The sequence below is a fragment of the Corvus hawaiiensis genome, chromosome 1 (assembly GCF_020740725.1).
Source record: "Corvus hawaiiensis isolate bCorHaw1 chromosome 1, bCorHaw1.pri.cur, whole genome shotgun sequence".
Classification (NCBI taxonomy): domain Eukaryota; kingdom Metazoa; phylum Chordata; class Aves; order Passeriformes; family Corvidae; genus Corvus; species Corvus hawaiiensis.
Window position 1 is genome coordinate 30,090,085 of NC_063213.1, and position 22,453 is coordinate 30,112,537.

A 22,453-nucleotide genomic window follows, 5' to 3' on the forward strand; every position below is an offset into this window, starting at 1 on the left:
GTAATTTTGATTGCAAATCAGTGGACCCTTCACATTTGCACTTCTAATACCTCTATACAAAAAGGTATCTGATGGATTTAAAGGGGTGAAGAGGAAGAAATCAAGATTCCCACTGCAAAGATACATGCTGGAATTCTTGCAAGTAGCCTTGTAAATTAACTTCTGGAGATCTACATTCATGGCAGAAAAACCTTTCCCTCCTTGCAGGAGGGGTTGTCTTCACTAAGACACCAACTCCTACAATAGACTTCTGAAGGTGACCTCAAGTACAAAGAGGTACCCCAAGGAGTACCCAGCTCTCCCACCAAGCCACTCTAGCGTGAAAAAATTGTAGAAATTCAGACAATGAATTTTGAAACAGCTAGAATAAGAGACTTTGCTCTTTTGTCAAGTATTCTATAAGACCACAAACTGCCCACTGATTCCACTTTACGGATCACCCTCCTAGTGCCAAGTGGTTCATTTTTATGTTACAGAACTGTTGGCAATGAAGTTGTATTTTTATGTTATAATCCAAATGCCTTGCTAGAATATGCCAATCTGCTCCGTATTTTTCAAAATCAAGGACCGTATGCTACAACGATGCTGGCAACGACTATTTTGACAGCATCCTGAAACTAAACCACTACATCAAAGACTGTCTTCTTCTTAAGAGCTGCACTGTAAAACCTACAATATTTCACTCAATAGCTCAAAATATCATTCTCAATAGCCATGATGGACTGAAAGGCTGAAACATCCAGTTGCTCAAGCTTAATACATTATCAAACGAGCATAACCAGTTCGAGCGCAAACAATTCCAGCCCTTCTAATTATCAAGGCAGGTCAACATGAACAGAGGTGTCATCTTTGGGCTCAAATCCAATGCCCAGTGCTACCTCCACTGCCCCACACTACGGTTCCCCTGACAGTCACAGGTACAGCTTTATCCAAGTTACTGGAAGCTTACTGTTCTATTTTCAGCAGTTCTGTACAGGTCAGATTTGAGTTCTATCAGACTTTATGATGATGATGAGAGGGAGAAATCAATACAGAACCTGCTTACTCTCAAGACTATGCATTCATTTACAGTGAACAAAAAGGTAGTAAGCCTATAAGAGCCTGAACCCATTTTCATGCAAGACTTAATAAGATTTAATAATAACATTTTGTAAGAAAAAATGTTGGGGTTTTAGATTTAGAATGAAAAATAATCTACAAGCAAATAGCATAAATGCCAACCCAGATCATGGGAAATATCCTTCGAGGAAAAAAGATACAGGATACAAATAACTACATAATGCACCTGACTAGACAGAGGGGGAGGACAGAGAACCAACATACGGAGGTAAATCTAGAACAAAGCATCAAACACAGTTACCCTGCTTCCATGTACAAGACAGCAAGTAGAATCCACCTGCATCTCATCTGCCACAACACCAGTGGTTACAAAAGATAAAAAAATAAAACTATAAATAAAAAAATAATCCTGGACCATTCATTGTTAGAACACAGACAAGACATTCAGTGATTCAAAGTGCACAATGATATTGATTAAGGAGCAGCATAAAAGCATTATGAAGTATAGAAAACACACTGTATTACATGCTAAACTAAGCAAAGTAAAAATATTGAAAATCAACCCATTAACTGGAAATAAATTAGACATAGAAAAAGTACCATTAAATAACAGACAATCTCATTTTTTAAGCAATACAGAACATCGAAATTGCTTCAGTTATGATTCAGCTGAAAGACATGGAAAAAGCATCAATGAACTCAAAAGATAAATGAAAGCTCAGCTGACAATACGGAAGTAACATAGCCCATACAACTGAAACACAGATTACATTTACTTACTCTAATACTGCACCAACCACAGCCCTTCTTATTCTAGTTTCCTGGATAATAACAAATTACTCCAGCTTAAAAAAAAGCTTTCTTAACTGAAATTAAATTGCCGGATAAGCCCTGCTCATCAGAAGCAGATCTATATAGAAATCACATATAATTGGATTAAAAACAACAACAAAACAAACAGACAAACCCAACAGAATTTCCCTCTTTCTTTCATACAACTTAAATACAGCCCCATGAAGGCCCCACAAACAAGGATTTAAGACCTGAGAGAAATACATCCCCCCCCCCAAAAAAATCCAATCTATTCAATTTTCCAGTCATGAACATCATTGTTACCTGTTGTATTAAAATAGTAACAAAATAATACTTTATAAGAATATCAATACTTCCTTTTAAAACAGCATAACTTAAACACACTCAGGTTATTCATCTGAAAACAAACACAGCTTATAAGAACACTCTCCCCTTGCATTGGTTTCAAGTTGCTATCTGGGGTACAGCACAGACAACTTAATGGTCAAGGCACCAAGTAACACATGATGGAAAATAAAAAAAAATGTACTGTTGTTTATGCCAAGTTACGGCAAGAAAAAGTTCTCCTACATAAAGCCATAATGTTAATGTGCAAGAGTCAGTGGGATATACATCATACAATAAGTCCAATATGTACAAACAAATTAGAAACTACTTCTTAAATGGCAAGTCCATATTAAGAGAAAAAGCACTGAGTGGAAAGGAAGCATATGCAAAAAGAGAGTATAGAAAAATTATATCTAAGGAAAAAAAAGTGTCCTGGATGCATGTTTGTAAAAAATTTTCAGGGATAGTCAAAATTAATATATTAATGGTCTCTCAGCAGCAGAGCCAAGTGAACCACATTTGTATGTTTTTGGGCAGTCTAACATAACCAAAGTAGAATTGCAGTGTTGCTAACATATGTACTGTGGTAGGAGACAATCGGTTTTGTGTCACAAATCTCAGAAGAAAGTACAGAATAAAAATAAACCAAGGCAGGGGCAGGGCAGGAAGAGAATATTCATAGAGTTGATTCTCACAGTGCAATTGATCTATCATCCTCTCATTAGAACTACAGACAAATGCCACTGATGATTTTTCATGTCAGTTCAAAGGTTGTCCCCAAAACTATAAATTTAAGAAGCTAGACCTGAAAAACTGGGATAAGAAGTTTCGCAGGCAAGGACAGCCAGCATTGGGAAGCAAAAAATGAAACAGAACTATGAAAGTAGGGTGCCGGACACTACTTCCATCCCTGAAAGCAAAAGTAATTTGGAGAATTAAAAGGCTTCAGGGAAACATCAACATAATCTCTGGGGCAGGTTCAGGGGTGTAGATGCTGTCTCAAGCCTACTAGTGGTCTACTTGCCTAGTATTTCTGTGCAAGACAAACCTCTCCCAAATCACTTTCTCATGCACATTAACAGTAGAAATGGTGAAAGTACTCTGAACTGTAACAGACTACATAGTTCCCACTTGGCTAGACAAGACAAAAAACCTGTACATTATCATTAAACTACATTGTATGGGAGCCACAGCTAGGACTGCAGAGCAGAGAAACTAGTGAATGTTAAGATCAATTTGTCAGAACTCGTCAACTTTTCATATAGTTTCAGAATATTCCCTATAGCAGCTGAAGTGGCACAAGCTAAATCCCATCTGTCTGAGAATAGTTAAGCCTGTCTTAAGACAGCACAGTTTGAAACAGTTTCCATGTAATAAATAAAACATGATACTGACTGTCTTAGTGCAATGGTCTGATTCCGAGAGCCCCTAGGCCTTGTCCCTCTTCTCTGTCCCCATTTCCCCTTCTGAATCCTGCTAGCATTTGTATTGTTTTAAAATCTTATTCTTTCCCTTTTTTAAAAATCCTTTTGATTAAAATGGTCCAGAGAAACCATCTAACTGCCAAAGAGCCAAGTCCTGCAAAGTTCTATCCGAAAAAAAGGAAAAAAAAAAAAAAAAAGAAACTGTGTAGCAGCCAACTCAGTTATGCATCTCCAGAACAAAGAAAGCAATCCTATCTCCAAAGCGGCGATACTGTTTCTAGAGAAAGCTCTTCTCCCAGAGTGCACAATGACTTCCACGCAAAACCTGAGCTAACCTCCACAGATCTCGCCTGGCATCATAGTAAGGAGAGAAACCTTGCCATACCTCCTCACATCCTGTTTGCAGATGAGAGTACACTGTGGACTGTCTCAATCCACACTGGGCAATCACCCCAATGCCACAGCAAAAAGAAGATAATTATACTAACAATGTTATTCCAGACCCCCACCAAGTACAAGAAAAATAAGAAAACTAACCTCTCTTAAGGAGAACAATAAGAGGGTACTAGGAATGAGACATACTAAAGCCTCCTAAGCACCAATTTAAAAGAAAAACCTACAAGAATATAGAAAAAAAGACATGACTATTCTTTTCAGTTTCTACTCATACTTGCATAGCTGGAAATGAAAAACAAAAAATGGCAGTGTCCTAAACCATATACAGGTGTTTTTTAAAGAAACCATGCTTAGCATTTCCTAATTCTCTACAAGACCCACATTCTTCACAGTAAGTTTTTAAGAAAATTCCTGCCTATAAGCTTAAATCAGGCAACATTCACTTTCAGCAGACAAATTGTGTACAATACATCTAGGATTCACAATGAGACAAAGAAGTGTAGAACAATTTCAGCTCAAATTGCTCCTGTTTTGCCTACAGAACATAGAAACAGCCTTATTTAAAGACAACCTCCTATTTTTCTTTGATCATTTTGGCAATATCCATCAGTGACAGACAAGCACACAGATAATTTTCTAAATTAGGCAGCCTATTCAAACAGTCATACGGCTGTCAAAAACTATATTTAAGCTCCTCTGGCTACCATGCCAAATTTCAGGAAAAAAGATAAATTAATGAAAATTTTCAACTGAGAAGCATGGGAGAACAAATGAGGGGGCCTGCCCTTTTGAAAGAACACTATTAGTTTGTAATTGTGCTTAATATTACACAACATTTTAAACTGCAGAAACATTACATTATCTTCCCACTACTCAGGATTCCTGTTTGGAGATATTTATGAATTAAAACATATTTTGTACAGTATAGTATAATTTACAAGTTCTTTTTTGTGAATTTATCTACACTCATAAGGTTATTCACATACTTTAAATATATGCTACTAATAATACAGCACTTCAGAGCACTCTTAACCACCAGTTTCAGTGCAGGGGGTGGGGGGACAGTGAGGTTGGAGAATATAAAACCCAGTGGAGAAACTGAATTTGAAATCTGATGCATATAGAATAATGAAATAAGTAATCATGTTTTTTTGATGCCTAGAGTAATGGAAGAGTAATGAAGGTATGAAAAAATTCAGCTGGGGCATGGGGCATGTAGGGGAGAAGTACTGCTTCCACCTCCCACAAAGCCCAAATGCTTTTACATGTGCTTCTCAGAAGCTGTAGGTCCAAAGGAATGTGTTTACTGCAGAACCCTGCTCAATGACGATACCACAGCACTGCTTGATCTCTCTTCCAGCTCACCTTCAGCATGCCCACAGCCCTGTCTACAGTGGCCTACTGCCACTGACTGCAAAGCTCAAAGCCTGCACCTGCGCTGGCTTCAGGAGCTGTCATTTCAAACACTATACACTTACTGATCAAGAGACAATACTACATCATGAAGGTACTCACCAAAGTAACTTGCTCAGCAGGGATGGCACCTTACCATCATCCCACCCTTCCCAACTCTTTATTTTCACCCCAGTACAGCTCATTAACTGTATTTAACTGAGCAATGATAAATAAAAGCTCACTTTTGCAATTGTTTCCTGAAATACAGATGAGTTTCACGATCCCATCCATAGTGGTGGCTTCCTCTGCACAACTAAAAAGCAGGAGGAATTTTATAAAAAATCAGACCAACACTAGAGAAAAACTAGTGCAGGCAATGAAACCACAAACAGGCACTGGTTTCATACATCAATGTGCTCTGGAGTGGCATGCATGCTCTTTAGCTGTAAGCTGTTATCAGATCCAGACAGCATACAAGTCTTCCAGCCTGAGCTTATGCAATCTTATTAATGGATAAATTATTATATAATAAACCCTATCCTAAGTCAACACAGAACTCCTTCAAGCATCTACAAAACTTAAAGAGAAGAAAAAAAAAAAAAACCCCAAAGAAAACCAGCCACGCCCCAACACACTCTTCTACATTTTTTCACAAACTAAAACAAAACTTTTACTTGGGCAGCAGAATTTAGGACAACTTTCACATTCAACCAAAAAAGCAGAATTTCAGTAACGAAAGGATTAACAAGATTTTTCCACAAGCCTGCAAAAATACTTGCTAGAAAACAGAAAAAAACCAAACACCCCCAAAAAGAATGCATTTCAGGTATCAAATCCAGTGTGTTAAGCTTAGAGCTGAAGTTGTTAGTTTTACCCAACTACCTCACAAAGGACTCATATCATCTTTTCATTACAGGATTTTACACAGCACAATACAACAAAATGATTGTTCAACTGCAGCTACCTATTTTTCAGATATGTTAAACTAAACTTTACTGCTTAGAAACTCTTAGAAATTTCCTTTTAGTATTCTGCTTTGTGCATCCTAAATGCAAACAAGATAATACAGTCTACGAACCTATCCTAAACCTTTCCAGAGTAAGCAGTTTCTAGCACTCTTACTACAACTATCAAGCACCTGAAAAAAGCAATCAAGCCAATAAAACACATACATATTGCCAGACTTTAAAAGAGCTGACTTAAAAATTAATTATAAATTAATGCTCTAATCTACCAGATCTGTCTTCTACATTTATACCAAACTTGGGATTCTTGGGGGGAAAAAATGGTCAAAACCCGATATTCTTCTTTTGGATTAAGAAAAATTGTTCACTGCTACGATTTCAGAGCTACTAAGTCTTTCCACATAAAGTTATGCAAGTTGTAGGTGTGGGGGCAAAAATGACGCTCACAGAATCTCAAAGGGCTTTTTACCTGTACTGTTACAGAAAACACACAAAAAGATATGGCTACAAGTTTTATAGTTGCCACTCTGCTTTCAGGATTTTCTAAAGCAAAAAACCACCATGGTTTTCTTTCAAACTTGTCTATGTAAAATACCACATTCTCATTTCTATCGGAAGAAAAATATTTCCAAGGCCAACTTGGGAATTCCCACTGTCACCTTGGGTATTTCCCAAACCAGTCCAACTAACAAAAATCTCTATCTCTGAGATACAACATAGGAAGGATTAATATAGTTTATTATTAATATTTCACACAAAAAAAACCCTACAGCACATTTGATCTTTTACAGAAATAATCAGAGAAATAGATGGGAGTAAACTGTGGTATGTTTTTATTATTTTATATCACAGAAATGTGGTATTTTAAGTTTGTAGTACAGTTCAACCTATTTTTAAACAAGAAATACCTAAAAATATTTATATATTTGTATCACGTTGTTATTCCATATGCTGAACTACTGTATCATTAAAGGCAGTTTAAATTTTGAGAAAGAACTTACATCAGTTCAACTACCTTCCTCAAATGCTATTTGGTGTCAGTTTGACCTGGAAAAGACATCATCTGTCCACTGTATCAGTGATCACTCATTTCCACTTCCACACAGCCTTCTCTACTGTGAGTGCTTAAGTGCTTATGATTCTGTAATCAAACTAGGTCAGGAGGAAAAAAAAATTCTGTCTGAACAGCCCAGAAAATGAACATACTTAGTTTTTAAATACATTTTTTTCAACAAAATCAGCTCCACATGCCGGTTTGTTCGGCAGCCACAGATTTGTTCAAGTTTGCTCAAGTCATGAATTCTTGAATCCACACAAGGGACAGAGGGGCGACACTGGGGTAGAAACAAGAGGCAAAGAACTAAAACTGGAGAGGGCAACAGTTCAGGCTTCAACGTAAGTGTTTGTCAAACCATGCCATCCCTCTGACACTCAGTTTTACTGAGAAAAGAAAAATAATTCTTAAAAACCAGAAACAGGAAACATTTACTAAGCCATCCATGCCAGCTGTACCACTCTTTGGGCAGATAAAGGCCAGCAGCTTGTACTTGCCTACAAAGGCTTAACTAGGATTGGGTTCTCTTTGGTAGTATCTGAAAGAAAAGGATCCGTTTGTTAACTGATCTAAGCAGGTAACTCCAAACAATTCATCTGTCTTTCCTCACTCTGCCAGTCATCAGTGGTTGTGGATGATGTAGGTTAACTAAACACTCATTATCAACTCTGACAAGATTACATGCTTTGCAGGAATGTTCTTGATCACTCAAGAGATGGAAGCTTTTATAAGCTATTATTAAAGACAAAACTATTAACTTTAACTAATCTGATGGAAGGAGGAGAACCATCAACAGCCTCAGATGTACCAATGCCAACCCCAAACTGAAGAGCAATGACTGTGTGTGAAAATTCAGAATATTTCCTGTTTTTCCTCCTCGAGTTAGCAGAAAACAATGGCTTGCAAGTAGAATTAAAAACCTCTTCTGCAGTGTGGGTAACAACCACATCCAAGACATTTTAGTGTCGGCCCTAACACCAACACAGACTGATGGTGGCTATAGGCTTCCCAGGTAATATGGCAGCTCCCAAAGCAGAAGGTCTGCTGCTATAAACAGGCATGCTCTTATTATGAGCAGTCTTATTACAAGTAAGCTCCTATTATTGTGACAGCTATTTATTTGCAATTACTATTTGCAACACTAAAATACATTTCAATTAGTAGAATCCCTTTTACAATACTCTGTCACTACAATATTGGGGGGCTGTTTATTTACCAACAACTTGAAGATTTTGCCTCCACTGGAACTGCTGTTAAATCCAAGGCCAGTGTACTTTCTCCTTTCTGATGCAATCAACGGTTACTAGCTTATTAGCAATTACCTAACAGAATTGTGCTAAGAAGAACATCTCACCCAAAACTAAACAGCACATTCACTTACCTGTTTGCTTTTGGAAGCTGATGACAAATACATCCTAGTGTACTTCTCAGCTGGACCCGGGAAAGGAAGTGGGATCTTAAAATGGCATTCATTTCCTCTCTTCTTTGTCTACACTGCTTTAGCATCTCAGAGGGACTTTACATAGCAAATATGGTACGTTTGATTGTGCTGATCAGTTACTTCATATCTTTTCTGCACTCAAAAGAAGCAGAGCTTTCTAACTGGACCAAAGCTGTTCATACTGGTATCATAAATATCCAAACTGGCAAGGAGGAAGCGGAACCATGAAACCAGAGTCAAGGGAAAGCAAAAAAAACCTCTCCTCTTCAATGCAAGCAAACCATTACAGCATACCATCCACTTGTCTTAAACTAGAACATTTATCTTCCACACCATGTAAAACATTCACACCGTGTAGTTTTTTGTTCTTTACAGCACTTTGCACAATCAATGCAGTTAATGTGTTAACTACTTCTGCAGGAGTAGCTTTCAGGAAGCTGTTTCCTGCTATCTCTTGATCAACTAAAGATTGCTCTGAAAAGATGTAGTCAGTGGCAGACAATAGCAGCAAGCTTGTCTAGATTACTTGCCAGTGCAAGACAAATGAAAAGCTAGTGTAGGTTCCTTCAATTTCCTTCTGCCTCATACCTATGTCCCACATCCCACCACAGCCACTAAACGAGTATTAGCACAAGTCAAAGGCTTCAAGGCATGTTCTATTTATTCTTCACAATATTCTTTAGAATACCACATGTAAGCTCCCCAAACTCCTGAACACATTCTTAGGAATGTGTCATACTTTTGTCTGTTTCTGGGCCTTATCAAAATTGGACGAGTCCCTCCGAGAATTTCAACCACTACACAATGGAATTAACTCCCTGAATAGCCTGCTTTCCTACACAAATCAGAGCTAAACCCAGACAAACACAGAATTGGAGCTCTGTTCTAGCTCTTCTACTGAAACATTCTAATCTATGCTAAAAGGAAAATACAAGAGGCAACAGACAAGACTCAGCAAGGGATTTCATTTCATTACTGGAAGAAAATTCTCTCCAGTGAGTATGGTCCAGCATAGAAATGTATTAAGCAGAGGTGTTAGAATCTCCACTCTTGAAAACATTTTAAAAGTGGTCTGGAGAAAATGATTTCAGTGTTGGCCCAACCCAAGTGGGAGACTGGATCAGATGACTTCTAGAGCTAAAACTATTCTACAAGTCAACACATCTCTCAGCTGGGCCCACCATCTCAAAAACAAGGACCACGCTACTTCTAAAGCTCATGCTAGGGAGTTTGTTTGCCTTTTAAATTTCAGTTAATATTCAAAAGATGAAAACAATCAGCGCTAACACTCTTAGTATTTCAATCTGCTACAGACACACTGTGAAAAACACTACCATTAAAGGAACAATAATTTGTGAATTAAAATGCTTAAGAGCTTAATCAGACTAAACTCTTCAGTTTGGTGTGCAATCACCAATTCTTATAATCAGTAGAAGCATTAGTCTCCTTTAACATCTCCATCAACTAGCTAGTTCACATACTCCTTCCCACTACTATTCCATGTGTTGGTTCACTTGAAAGATGCCTTGTCTGGTTAACAGTACAGTTGGAACTTTCAACTCTCTCTCTTAAAAACTGTAATTAAAAAAGACAGATTGGAAAGCTCTTCACTAATTAAGAAAGCAGTCTAACTAGAGTGCCTAAACTTAACATTATGTATAACATAAATAAAAGACCACATATACAGGCTGTTATTTTCAAATTAGTTGTCTTCTTATCCTAACGGGTTTCTGCTTCTCTTACAGCCCAACCTTTGTGTCTTTGAAGTGTCACTCTTTTCAGACCTTTTACTTTCTGCCATTTAAGCGACTACAGCCTCAGCTTGCACTTGTCATACTTAAGATCAGAAGCCTGATCTCTACCCTGGAACATTAAATGGTTGATAGTCTTTTGGTTTGGGGCTTGTTTTGGCTTTTTTCCACCTTTTTTTTTTTTTAATTTTTAAATTTAAACATATTCTAGAAGAAATCACTAAGCGAGTCAAGAGGTACACGTGTTCACAATAAACAACTAGTCTGCGATTTGCTTCCCCAAACCTTGAAAGATGTGCCACCTCAATTATTTCTTCCCAAACACTATGGTTTTTTGGGCCTTGTTACTACCCCAATAGCTCTTTAAGTTAATAGCTCTCAATTCATACTTCAAGATATTCAAGACTAATGACATGCTTCCCTGTGTCTTTTGAGTAAAAATCTCAGCTAATTTCAAAACAGGCTTAAAAAAAAAAATCCCCATTTTGTGGCAAATTCACACCTGGTCATCACATACTACCTGATTTGTCATATACAAAATGACTATGCACAGCCTTTTCTCTTACAGCTATGTACGAGTGGCTATCAGTCAACTAAGAGGACAGTCTCACAACATATTTAATCCAATTAAACTGCTTATTTTGTAGTAGTACTACTATGAAACTAACTTATTAACTGTAATGACTATATTTTTATTTGCAGTATTATTCCCCAAACTAAAACTAGTTACCACTGGAGGGGTTATTAAATTATTATAACATAGGCAATACCTTGAATCTGAGCTAAGCAGTGTGTCAGAATTTCCTCTAAACACGGCTGATTTTTAGCCTTCCTGTGATAACAAGGCTGATGCACCCTTCTGCATACATCATCTACAGGAACTGCTGATGCAAGTGGCAAACATAAGCCAAATGTGACATGGTTTACTGTTCACTAAGTTACACATACATTCTGCAACAGTTTCATGAAGGACTACAAGTGCTCTACTATTATGAAAAGCTCCAGCATGAACATATATTCCATAAAAAAATAAAACACTTAAAGATTGGGGGAGGCATTAAAAAGAAAATTAGTAGGGAGAAACACCACTTAGGGCTGCAGACACTGATGTGTCAACAGAGAGCAGCCCCTCCCCAAGCAATGCCATCGCAGCCAGTCACCATTCCAAAGGCTCACTGTCACTGCTCTCTGCTCCAGTATGTAACATAATTACATACAGTATTCTACAGCCGCTACAATCCTGCACTGTATGCCTAGATGTTGCTAGGGAATGCTCCTATCTGAGCTATTAGGAATTCTCACCTTCGGTCCAGATTTGGTAGGAGCACCTGTTTCCCCTCCGCATATTTAACTCTTGACTTTGGCTCGCCCTGATCACAACACATACTTTCCTTCATCAATTACTGTTTCCAGTCTGTTTTTAACAGTGAAAGTAATCTCTCCAATCACAGTTCCTCATTACTGCCCAAACATACCAGACAAAAACTGCCAGCTTTGACTTTCAAGCATCACCCCTACTTTATGCTGGCATTGCTACAAAAAGAAGCACTTTTACTTGCACCCGTGCTATCATTTCCCTCCTGACAGAAGGAGCATTTCTGCAGCCATTGACAGAAGCAAAGAAGATCTCTGGCTGAAAACACCTTGCTGCTTTTGACTGAAGAAAGTGAGCATCCAGCCACTCTGGCCCCACCTAAAGACACTGACCCATGGCCTTAGGCATTCCATTTTCAGCTCCTTGTTTCAGTACTAAATGCCTGCGTCTGCAGATCAGTTTCTGGATGTACGCAGTTCATACCACTTATTTTCTGAAATACTCTCCTCACTTAGTAAGTCAGAGCAGTTCAGTTTACTGACACACAAGGCAGGAGGGAAACATGTCAGCTCGAGGGCTCACAGAACTCACATTTTCTTCAATCATGAACCCTGTCTGATTTTTTTTTTTTAATATAAATATTAGTTTGCCTCCTCCAGCATTTTATTTCTTGCTTTCTCCCCTAACAGTTCATTCACAATACATAGTTTAACATTATGTTGCATTAAAATCCTTCTCAGGAGTTTCTACCGTTATTATATACTGACCAGGCAGATATTAAAAACTCCCATGGACAAGGAAGAAAGAAAGGAAAGAATGAGAAGTCAAGCAGCTCTTGGATACTAAATAGAAAGGAATGGTGCTTCACTCCCTTTTGCTTCCTGGAAAAACATGAGCTATCTTAATTTATCTTCTTGCTCTTTTTAAATGAGAATATTTTATTTTTCTGCATTAGAAAACTAATTCAAAGCAAAGCAACTGCCAGTATTCAACACCCTTTACTCTATCTGCCAGCATGTCAAAAACTTTGCAGTTCACAGTTTATAAGTAACACTTGATCTTCCAGAAGCACTTCAGAAAATACAGTCAAATTTGTGTTCCTTAACTTCTAAAATAATTTTAATCAGAAGTTTAAATAATAGTAATAATTTTAAAACCCCACAAGAACTCACCTGGTCACGACAAAAAACCCCCAATAATTTTAAGTTTTTGGAACTAATTATAGGTGGATTAAGCATGAAGTACCTGAGCAAGATCCCACAACAGCACTGTTCTAGAAATCAAGCTTATTTCAGATTTTCTATGAGACAAAGAAGGAGGGCATCAGTTTGATGACTTCTTTTTTCCTAATAGCACACTGCCTTTGGATTTATTTTGACATTATCTCATTTTGTGGGAGTTCTTCATTTAGAACATTTACTCATCAAGAAAGTGGTATGGATGCTTCATTCTCTTCAGTAGAGAAAAATAAAAATGTTATGTCTGTTTATAAGAAAACAAGATTTCAATACAAATAATTAGTGTTTCCATATATTTCCTTAAACAAATACAACAGCAGAATACAAAAAGTAACACAGCATAATTTGTTTTCAGACAGCCCTTAAAAGAAAAAGATAAATCCGTACTGGAGTGTTCTGTCTATCTGTATAAGCAAGCCTGCAACTTTCAAAGCTATTCTTCCCTTCAAAAAAAAAAAATCTTTCTGTGTCCCTACTTCAGCATTTAGAGAAACAAAAACAGACATGAAATCATTACTGAATACCACTTAAGGAATAAGAGTAACCTATTTCAAAGAAAAAAAATTCTAAATTCCCTACATTACCACTTTCTTCCAGCACATTTCAACATTTGATACTTTTAGAAAAATACCAGTTTGGAAATAAAAATAAGAAGCTCAAGTACTTATCCACTTGGGTGGGGGGAGGGGGAAGAGGGAACAGGGAGACCATAACCAATTATTTTATATTAAAGGCTAAACCAAACTGGCAGTAACTGAAACTGACTGACATCTCACTTCACTTCGGGCAACGTGAGCCGAACACCATGCAGCAGGTAATGCAACTATTTGCTTTTCACTTGGATATCTGCATCTATAAATACTTCTAACATTTGCTTGCATGAGTAAGACTATTTGGCTCAAAAAACAAATAAAACATTTTAAAACTCCAAGCAGCACCACAGCAACAAAAAGTTTCAAGCCCAAATTTGATCATACTTTTTACAAGTCACAATTAAAACCATCCCACGTTCCTCACAGCAGACCAAGCCTGGCTATTTGTCAGGAGAAAGCAGAGTTTTATGCATAAAACTTGAGCTTCACCTTTGAGTCGCTCAAATGCGTACCTCCGGAATTTCTCTCTTCACACTCACTCACAGACACCCAGAGGAGTTACATGACTCCCACATACATTGCAATTAACCTCTGTTGCCTAACACCTCCATCTCTTAAAAATTTAGTTTTTTGATATCCTGGATGAATCTGGCAGAAAAAGTAACACTTGCTGGGAACACTTAAGACATGTCTCCACAGGCAAAATAATTTATGATGTGAATTTGAAGAGCACAGACTATTCCACCTGAACTTGTTTTGTGGACACACCTTTTATACTCTAAAACTAAAATAGCCACAGGTTCTTCTGTTCAAACCATAGTTGCAAAAGCAACACACGGTCCATACAGGAAAAACCCTGATGCACAACAATTCAGGTTCAATAGTTATTCCATACTCTTTCCCTGCATAGGCAAACAGCCTAAACTTTGAAAGATGTTACGCTTTCATGTATGCAGAATTTACTGCAGAGCAGTCTGGCAAATTTGAAGCTGAACTGGTTCTTGCCATTTGCCTGAATAACTCCAAAATGAGCTTCAAATGATAAAAGTAACCATAAGAGTTATTTTAAAAATGATCATTTTAAATTTCACGAAATAACTGGGTCTACTGTACATCATCCCTATTATGTAAGGAATACGGCAATTAACCCACCTGCACGTTACATTAGATGTTGCTTATAAAGGAAAAAAACCACAGATACTACTTTTCCAGAAGCTTGACTTAATGCAGAAAACTAATTAGAAACAGTTTATCTTGAAAAAAACAGTTTATTCTTGAAAACAAAAAGCCAAAATGAAAAAAACCCAGCATGCAAACACAAAAAAATCCACCATTCTCCAGTGAAAAAGAAAACATCTCCCTTAGGCTGTGGAAGAGAACTGCAAATACTAAGTAAGGTCTTGGAACCTTATGTCTCCCAGTTTCAAAGCAACCATGTACTGAACACCAGTAACGGTTAAACTATGTTAAGAATAACACAACATATATCAATCTCTTCTTCCAATAATTACTGAATTTAGCTTTGCACCAAACATATTGGCAATAAATACTCACTAGAAACATGGCACAAACTAGTGGACACACAACAGGAAGAAGTCATCACAAAGGACAGAATTTACACTGTCCTTGTTTTATACTCCAACACTAAAACAGAGATGATAATAATGACTTTAATCCATTTGCCACGGTACAGTTCCATGGGTAAATCAAGTATCTGTAACCCATATCCATAAGACTTCCGGAAGAAGCAGCAAAATGAATTCCAGCTCTAGAATTTTTTATCTTATTAGTAAAAACGAAATCAGACTACACACCAAAAATACAAAGCTTGCCAGATCCACTCATGCTAAGAAACATGGAAAGGAAACCAGCACACATTAAAAAAAATTGAAATTATATGCGAGTTGTAAGATTTCAGTTTCCTTCCTTTCAAATACTTTGTCTCTTTAAATTACATCTGATGTCTTTGGGATTTAAACCGAACATGCAGGCTGTGAAAAGAGAATGCATGGCAGGAAAAACTGAACTAACCATGTTAAAGGCAGAATGGAAAGGAGCCAGATACAACAAAAAACTGACAAGGGAAATAGGCCTGGTTCTAGATCAAAAAACAATTTAAAAATACAAAGAAATCATACCCTGCTGTAAAGATTTGTTTTCAGTTCATATCTAAAAAAACCTAGGACATGGACTGCAATTTGTACTACTTTGCTTGCATAATTACACATACAATGTTATTCAAGCAGGCACCATATGTATATACAAAAAAAGAAAACTAATAGCAATTCTGGAGTATTCTGTGATTGTGTATCAAGGAAGTCTTTATTTGCACACAGTAAGACACCAGTTTTACCTCATTTGCTAATGAAATCATATATATCCCAATTAGAAGCCTTGGAAGTACTACATCACATTTTCAAGTAAATGACAACACTGTGCTGATCCACTCACATCATTACACTGTTATTTTTATCCACAGCATTCAGATCACATGCAGTATCTATCTAAATGTCCAAATGGCCTTCTTACCTTAAGAGTACCACTGATTTTAGCACTAGATAGGAATGCATTATAAACCATTCCAAGTCAACAGTAGTTTTCACAAACAAAGCAGAGGCACAATAGATGAAAAATCCAAATCCAAGCTTCAGCCAGGTAGCCAAATAGTTTTTTAAATAAGAGTGTTTGGGGGTGAGCACTGTTTGTTTACTTTTTTTTTGGACACAGCAGGGGCATTAATGGACATCCTCTTCTCTCTCAATATTTTTAAATTATAATCAATTTACAAACCTGTGGCTAAATAATTCATTATATATTTAAAAATTCCTTTTTTTTTAGTATTTTTAAGAGAAGCTTAATTTGCCAAATTTATATGCAAATTATACTTTTCACTCTTCTTCTTAAGAGTTGCCTCTACTCAAGTTTACTAGTGTTATTATACCTCTTAATTCAGAACCAAGTCCACAGTCTGACCCATCTTAGTGGAAATCTAGGTGTACAATTAGAAAAAGACTGTGACAACCAAACTGCCTACTACTATCAGTTAGAGAAAGCAGCATGTTTTAGAAAACTTCCCTGTTTCTTGCTTGGAGCTCAATAGAACCATCATTTTTAGTTTCACCTCATCCATAAATAGACATACACAACATTATCCCAAAGTCTTTAACTGATCTCTGTGAGAACAGATAGGATAGCTACTTAGTAATTCTGTACATTGTTTTCCTTTTAATCTTTAGCTCAACAAAACCCTTGGGCATATACTCAGAGCTAAAAAACAAACCTGAGCATTTGACTAACTTGTAACAAGTATTTTCATCATCTCCCTGTGAAGCACCCTTCTCACTTCTGCATACCTTTTATACAAGATTTTGTTGATTTGGGTACATTTTATACAAGATTTTAGTTTGCCTCACTGTTCTCCTCACGGACACAGCTACTTTAACTAAAACTATTCCTTAAACTATGTCAGGGCAGGATTAACTCATCCATTTAAAGACTAACTTAGCCACTCCAGAGCAGTTGTACAAGTCATATACTTAGGTGTTAAATGTGTAGATACATTTATAGATAGATACATTTACAGATGCTGTCTTCAATCAGACAACACTTCAACAGGCCCAGCACAGCTCTCCATGGTCCTTGCTGACAGAAGGAACAGAAGGTTGGAAGCAGCTTTAACACTAAAATAAACCTCCTGTTACTGTCCTACAGCTTCTGTTAACAGTGGTCTTGTTTGTTAATGTAAGTATTACGCAAACGCCTCCATCAAATCATTAAGAATTGTATTTACAGCATGCAGCCCATTTCCTTCACTCTTTAAAAAATCTGGTAAAGTGAATTTTGCTTGGATAAGTAATACTGCCAAAATTACTTTCTCGACTCGGTGAACTTCCTTGCTTAGCAAAGGCCAGGTTTTGTTCCTGAGATCTTCAGCATCCCTGCTGGGGAAAATGTTATTCCCCCTAAAGCTTCACAGATATTTTTCCTCAAGTCAGCTAAGATCCATCTGTAAGTACTAACAGTAGAATTACAGAACTTCCAGATTACAGCCAACACTAAAGTTTTTCCACAGCACTTTTGCTCAAACACAACATAAAGCAGACATTTATTAAATGTGCCTTCTCTCAGTATTGCAGCCATTTTTAAAAATAACTCTCACTGTTCAATCACATAAATATAGAACTGTCATCTAAAATTGTTCTTCAGTTTTAACATTACAGCTGTGAACTTATTAAAACGCATCAATGATCTATACTGGTAAGGAAGCTGAACTGTCTCGTGAATGGTGACAGAACACTTCTTTTGACTAATAGCAAGAGGAATTTTAGAGTGCACCAACTTTCCTGGGAGCACTGTTGGCCTGCACTGGATACTAGATGTAGGTTATTCTGACATAAGCTGCTTTACAGAAAGGGGCTTGCATTCTCTCTATATCTAATACAGCTCATGCATTTAATAATGCACTACAAAAATTCCCTTCTCCCAAAGCCAAAGTTTCTTTGCAGGTAAGAAGTAGTGCAGGAATATTTACATTTCACCTATAAAGGTTGCAATGTTACAGAGCAAACAAAAACCAATTTGAAAGCATATCTTCAAAGAAATCACCATATTTCAGCTTGTTGGCAATTTTAGCAAGAAAGGAAAAAAACACAGCAGGGGGCAAAAAGATTGAGCTTGAATTTCAAATCTCTGGCCTAAGTTTACACACCACCACTTTAGCTCATTTTAAACTGAGCAGTGACATTTTATGACTTTTTGAAGGTGCAGATTTCCAGTGTCTGCCACTTTTCAAGGTGAAATTACATATCAAAAAAATCTATGAAAGAACCTGAAAGTTTTTCCCAGTTTTTCTCTTAAATTAAAGTCTTGAATCCTTCCAGAGTTCCAAACGAAAATAGCAGTTGGCATCTCATGGAATATTATACTGTCACAGATTTCTCCACAGGTTTTTTAACTTTAATTGTTACTTTCATTTCTCATGGAGATGGAGGAAAGAAAAAAATATTTTTCTTTTTCTGCCTTTTTTTTTTCTTGTAAAGGAAACCCCAGAACAATAAATGTAATGGTTTTTTACCCAGTACTTCATAAAGTACTAGCTCTTAAAAACATTCAACACATCACAGAAAACTTTTGAGTCACATCTCCTAAAATACTGGAATTCCACGTGTTTGCTGAAAGATTTTGTAGCTTTCAAATATTCACATTTTAATAGTCACTAGTGAGACTAGTTGTAGTACACTATGTACAAGTAATACTCACCCTTCTGAAGATGCTTTATTGTTACCACAAATAAACATTCCCCGGACTCTCAATTTGATATAGACACTGGGGACAAACAAAGAACGACCTTTAAATTTTGATAAATTGCATAAAGAATCTGAATGTGCCAACCCCTAAAAAAATATTAACCTATCTATGAGAAAAATCCCCACTTAGAAGTGAAGATTACACTAAATGTGCTGGTAAAAACTCTCCACTCAAATCTGTGTTAGTAAGAACCAAACTCATAATAGCTGAAACTAGAGTTGCTAGACTTAAGCAAAAACAAACCTATCCTGCTAGAATTAAACTACATTTTCCAAACTGTTAAATGCTTCTTATCAGAGAGACCAAGAATCTGAATTTCCAGCTTTAAAAATGCAAAAAAACTTTTCTCTTGCTCCAATAAAATCAGTGTGGTGCTTTGTAAGTTAGAAATAAGTATCTCGAGTAATATACAAGTTTGTTATCCCATTCCTGCCACACATCTATGCACGCACTCCTTTTCTTTTGTGTATGAGTAAGAATTTTTGAATCACCATGAAGACCTGGTAATGTTAAATACATGTGCGTGATGCCACAACACACCAATTTCTTTAGCCAACCATTTGTTGCTCAGGGACGGCTCAGCCCAGTGCCCTCCTTCGCACCTCCTCAGACACCCTAGTTTTAGACAGCGCTCCGTATCGCCATGCTTGGCGACATTAGACCCAAACCCCCCAAATTTTCAGCTATTTATTAACTTTCTTGCGGCGCTCTGGAAGATCGGGATCGTACGGTGTCCTTCACGATTAGGAACTTCGCCGGAGCAGCCGCCAGACTGAGTTACCCCCTGGCCCCTCCTGAGCTCCCTTGCTGAGCCTGGAGCTCAAAGGCAGGGGCGGGAGCCCCCAGCCCAGCCCCGCCGTCCCGCGGGTGCGGGAGGGCGGCCCGGGGCGCGCTCAGCCTCCCCGCCCGGCTCGCCCCGGCTTCCGGGAGCCCGGGCGGACCTGTCCCAGCCTCCCGGGAGGAGAGGGACGAACTGTGTGCCGCGCTGCCCACGGCGGGCGCACGGATTTCCCCTGCCCGGCGTGCGCCGGGCTCACACACACACCTCCCTCTGCCCGCGCCGGAGCTGCCGCCGCGTGCCGCCGGCTGGAGCGGAGAGGAGGGGAAGGGGAATCGCCGGGTCTCCCCCCCGTTCTCCCTCTCCCCACCCGCCCGCCGCCCCCCGCCCTTCGGAGGAGTGGCGGCGAGCTCGCCCCCAGCCCGGGTCTGCGCCCCGCCAGGCGGGGATCGGAGCCGCCGGCCGGGCTGGACGGAGCCAACTTAGACAAAGGGCACTCCAGACTCCATGTCTCCCCCCTCCAGCTGTCACCGGCCGGGAGCGCGCGTGTCTCCCCGCCGGCGCCCCGCGGGAAGCGGACGCGGGGGGCGGCTGCTCCTCGGGAGCCGCCGCCGCCGCCCCCATCCTCCCTCCTTCCCTGCCACCCCCTCCCCTCCTCCCCTCCCCCATGACAAAGGACCCGGGTATAAATAGCCGCTCCCGGCACCACCGCCGCCGCCTCAAGCCCGCGAGGTGTCGCTCGCTCGCCCGCTCACTCACCCGCCCCCCCGCCGCCCCGGCTCCGCGCCGCCGCCACTCCCGCCGGTGCCGCCGCCAGCTCCGCTCGGCGCTCCCGCTCTGCCTCCCTCCGCCTCCGGCTGCCGGATTCACCCTCCCGGACCGAGCGCCAAACGCGCCGGCCCAATCGCCATCGCGCTCATTGGCGAGCGCCGAGCGCCGCCCCCATTGGACGGACGGACGCGGCCGGGGCCCCGCCGAGCCAATCGGGCGCGGCAGGGGCGGGGTGAGGGGCGTGGCCTCGCTCCCCACGTGCGGGGGGGGCAGGGAGGGGTGGGGAGAACTCTTTGTTCTCGCGCTGCCCGCGCGGGGGGACGGGGGGCTCGCGCTCCCCCCGCTCCCGCGGCCCCCCGCCCCCCGCGCGCCCGCTCCCCCCGCGCCGCGCGGCGGGGCCGGGCCCGGGGCTGCGCTGCGCCGGGGAGGCTTGAAACTCTCCGGCCGCCTCACGTGGAGAAGGGGGCAGAGGGAGGGGAAAGGGGAGGGAGGCAGGCGAGAGGATTGGCGGGCACCGGGAGGGGCCGCGCTGCCGCTCCCGCTCGGCGCCGCTGCCGAGTTTGAATCGGTCCGAGAGCGGGAGAGGCGTAACGGCCGTAACGGTCCCGGGGGGCGGGAATGCCCGGAGCGGGCCCTCCGTCCCCGCCGCCGCTCCGCCTGTTGCTCCCCTGGCGCGGGAGCTCAGCCCCTGGAGGTCACTCCAGCCTTTCTCCATCTTCAGCAGGGAGAAATAAAATTGCCAAGATAAGTTTTCCTAGCGGGTACTTAGCCCTTCCCTTGTGACCGCATCCCTTTCCGATGCGTCCTGCATCGACTGCTACTTCCGAGATGCCCTGGAGTAATCGCCGCATCCATGCCTCCACAAGTGCCGTCATCCTTCCTCACCAAATATCGCCTCCCCGCTTCCTTGTGGCTACCTCAGAGCATCTTCAGGGTCAGAAATGAGCAGCGGCCACTGTAAGGAGGTTCTGACTGGTAAAAGTCTCTTGCGGGGGAAATAAATCACCAACGCGCCCTCATTTCCAAACCACGCCGTAGGCTTACGTGTCAGATCTGCGAGCGTGGCTCACAGATTAGAAACGAGGAAGAACGAGGATGTATCAGCCTTGGAGGCAGGGGACAGCCCGCGCACACGCCTGCGGGGCAGCCCCGCCGCTCCCCGGCGGATGTCTCGGCCGGCTGAGTCACTTTGCAGCTCTGCTGCCTCGTGTCCGCGTGTTTGACCTTTGCCTGCCCAAACTTTACCGCCACCAGCCCTCCTTTCGTGGGTCGCACCGGCAGCTTCCTGTCCCTCGCTGCTCCGCATCCAGCGCGGTTTGCCCCTGTCGTGGGGGGATGTCATAAATCGCAGCAGCGAAGTGCTCGCTCCGCATCAGGCTCGGATCCTGTTGCTCGCTACGTGCTGTCTCCAGCCTCTAAGGTTGCTGTCGTTTTCCCTCGTTTCTAGTCCGCGAACCATGCTCATCAATCTTGTTGCCGAGGTTGTATTTAAACCTGGAGGATTCGTGCACCTTTACTCTGGTGAGGTCCTGCTCTCTGGTCGCTCCAGCCTTTACTCCTCTTCAGCAGCGAAAAATAAAAATGCCAAGATACATTTTCTAATGGGTGCTTGCACCTCCCTTGTCACTAGATCCCTTTCAGATGCGTCCTCACATCAAGTGCCACTTCCGATGTGCTCTGGAGCAATGGACACATCCTTACTTCCGTCATGCCCCCTCACCAAATATCAGCTCCCCTTTTTCGTGTGAATACCTTAGTGCTTCTACAGGGTCAAAGCTCCAAAAATGAGCAGCGGCCACGGTAATGAGGTCCTGAGTGATAAAAGT

The 22,453-nt window shown here is 40.7% G+C and overlaps 1 protein-coding gene across 5 annotated transcripts in view; it reads right to left on the reverse strand.

Annotated features, from left to right (window-relative positions):
* Positions 1-19,096, reverse strand: part of EZH2 (enhancer of zeste 2 polycomb repressive complex 2 subunit) — a 48,387-nt gene extending 29,291 nt beyond the window's left edge. For all 5 annotated transcript variants that reach the window (XM_048297899.1, XM_048297889.1, XM_048297882.1 and 2 more), the window contains exon 1: positions 19,031-19,096. In XM_048297899.1, the coding sequence (XP_048153856.1) occupies positions 19,031-19,068 (38 nt within the window). In that variant the 5' untranslated portion in view covers positions 19,069-19,096. The remainder of the gene's footprint in view (positions 1-19,030) is intronic.
* Positions 19,097-22,453: the final 3,357 nt, after the last annotated feature.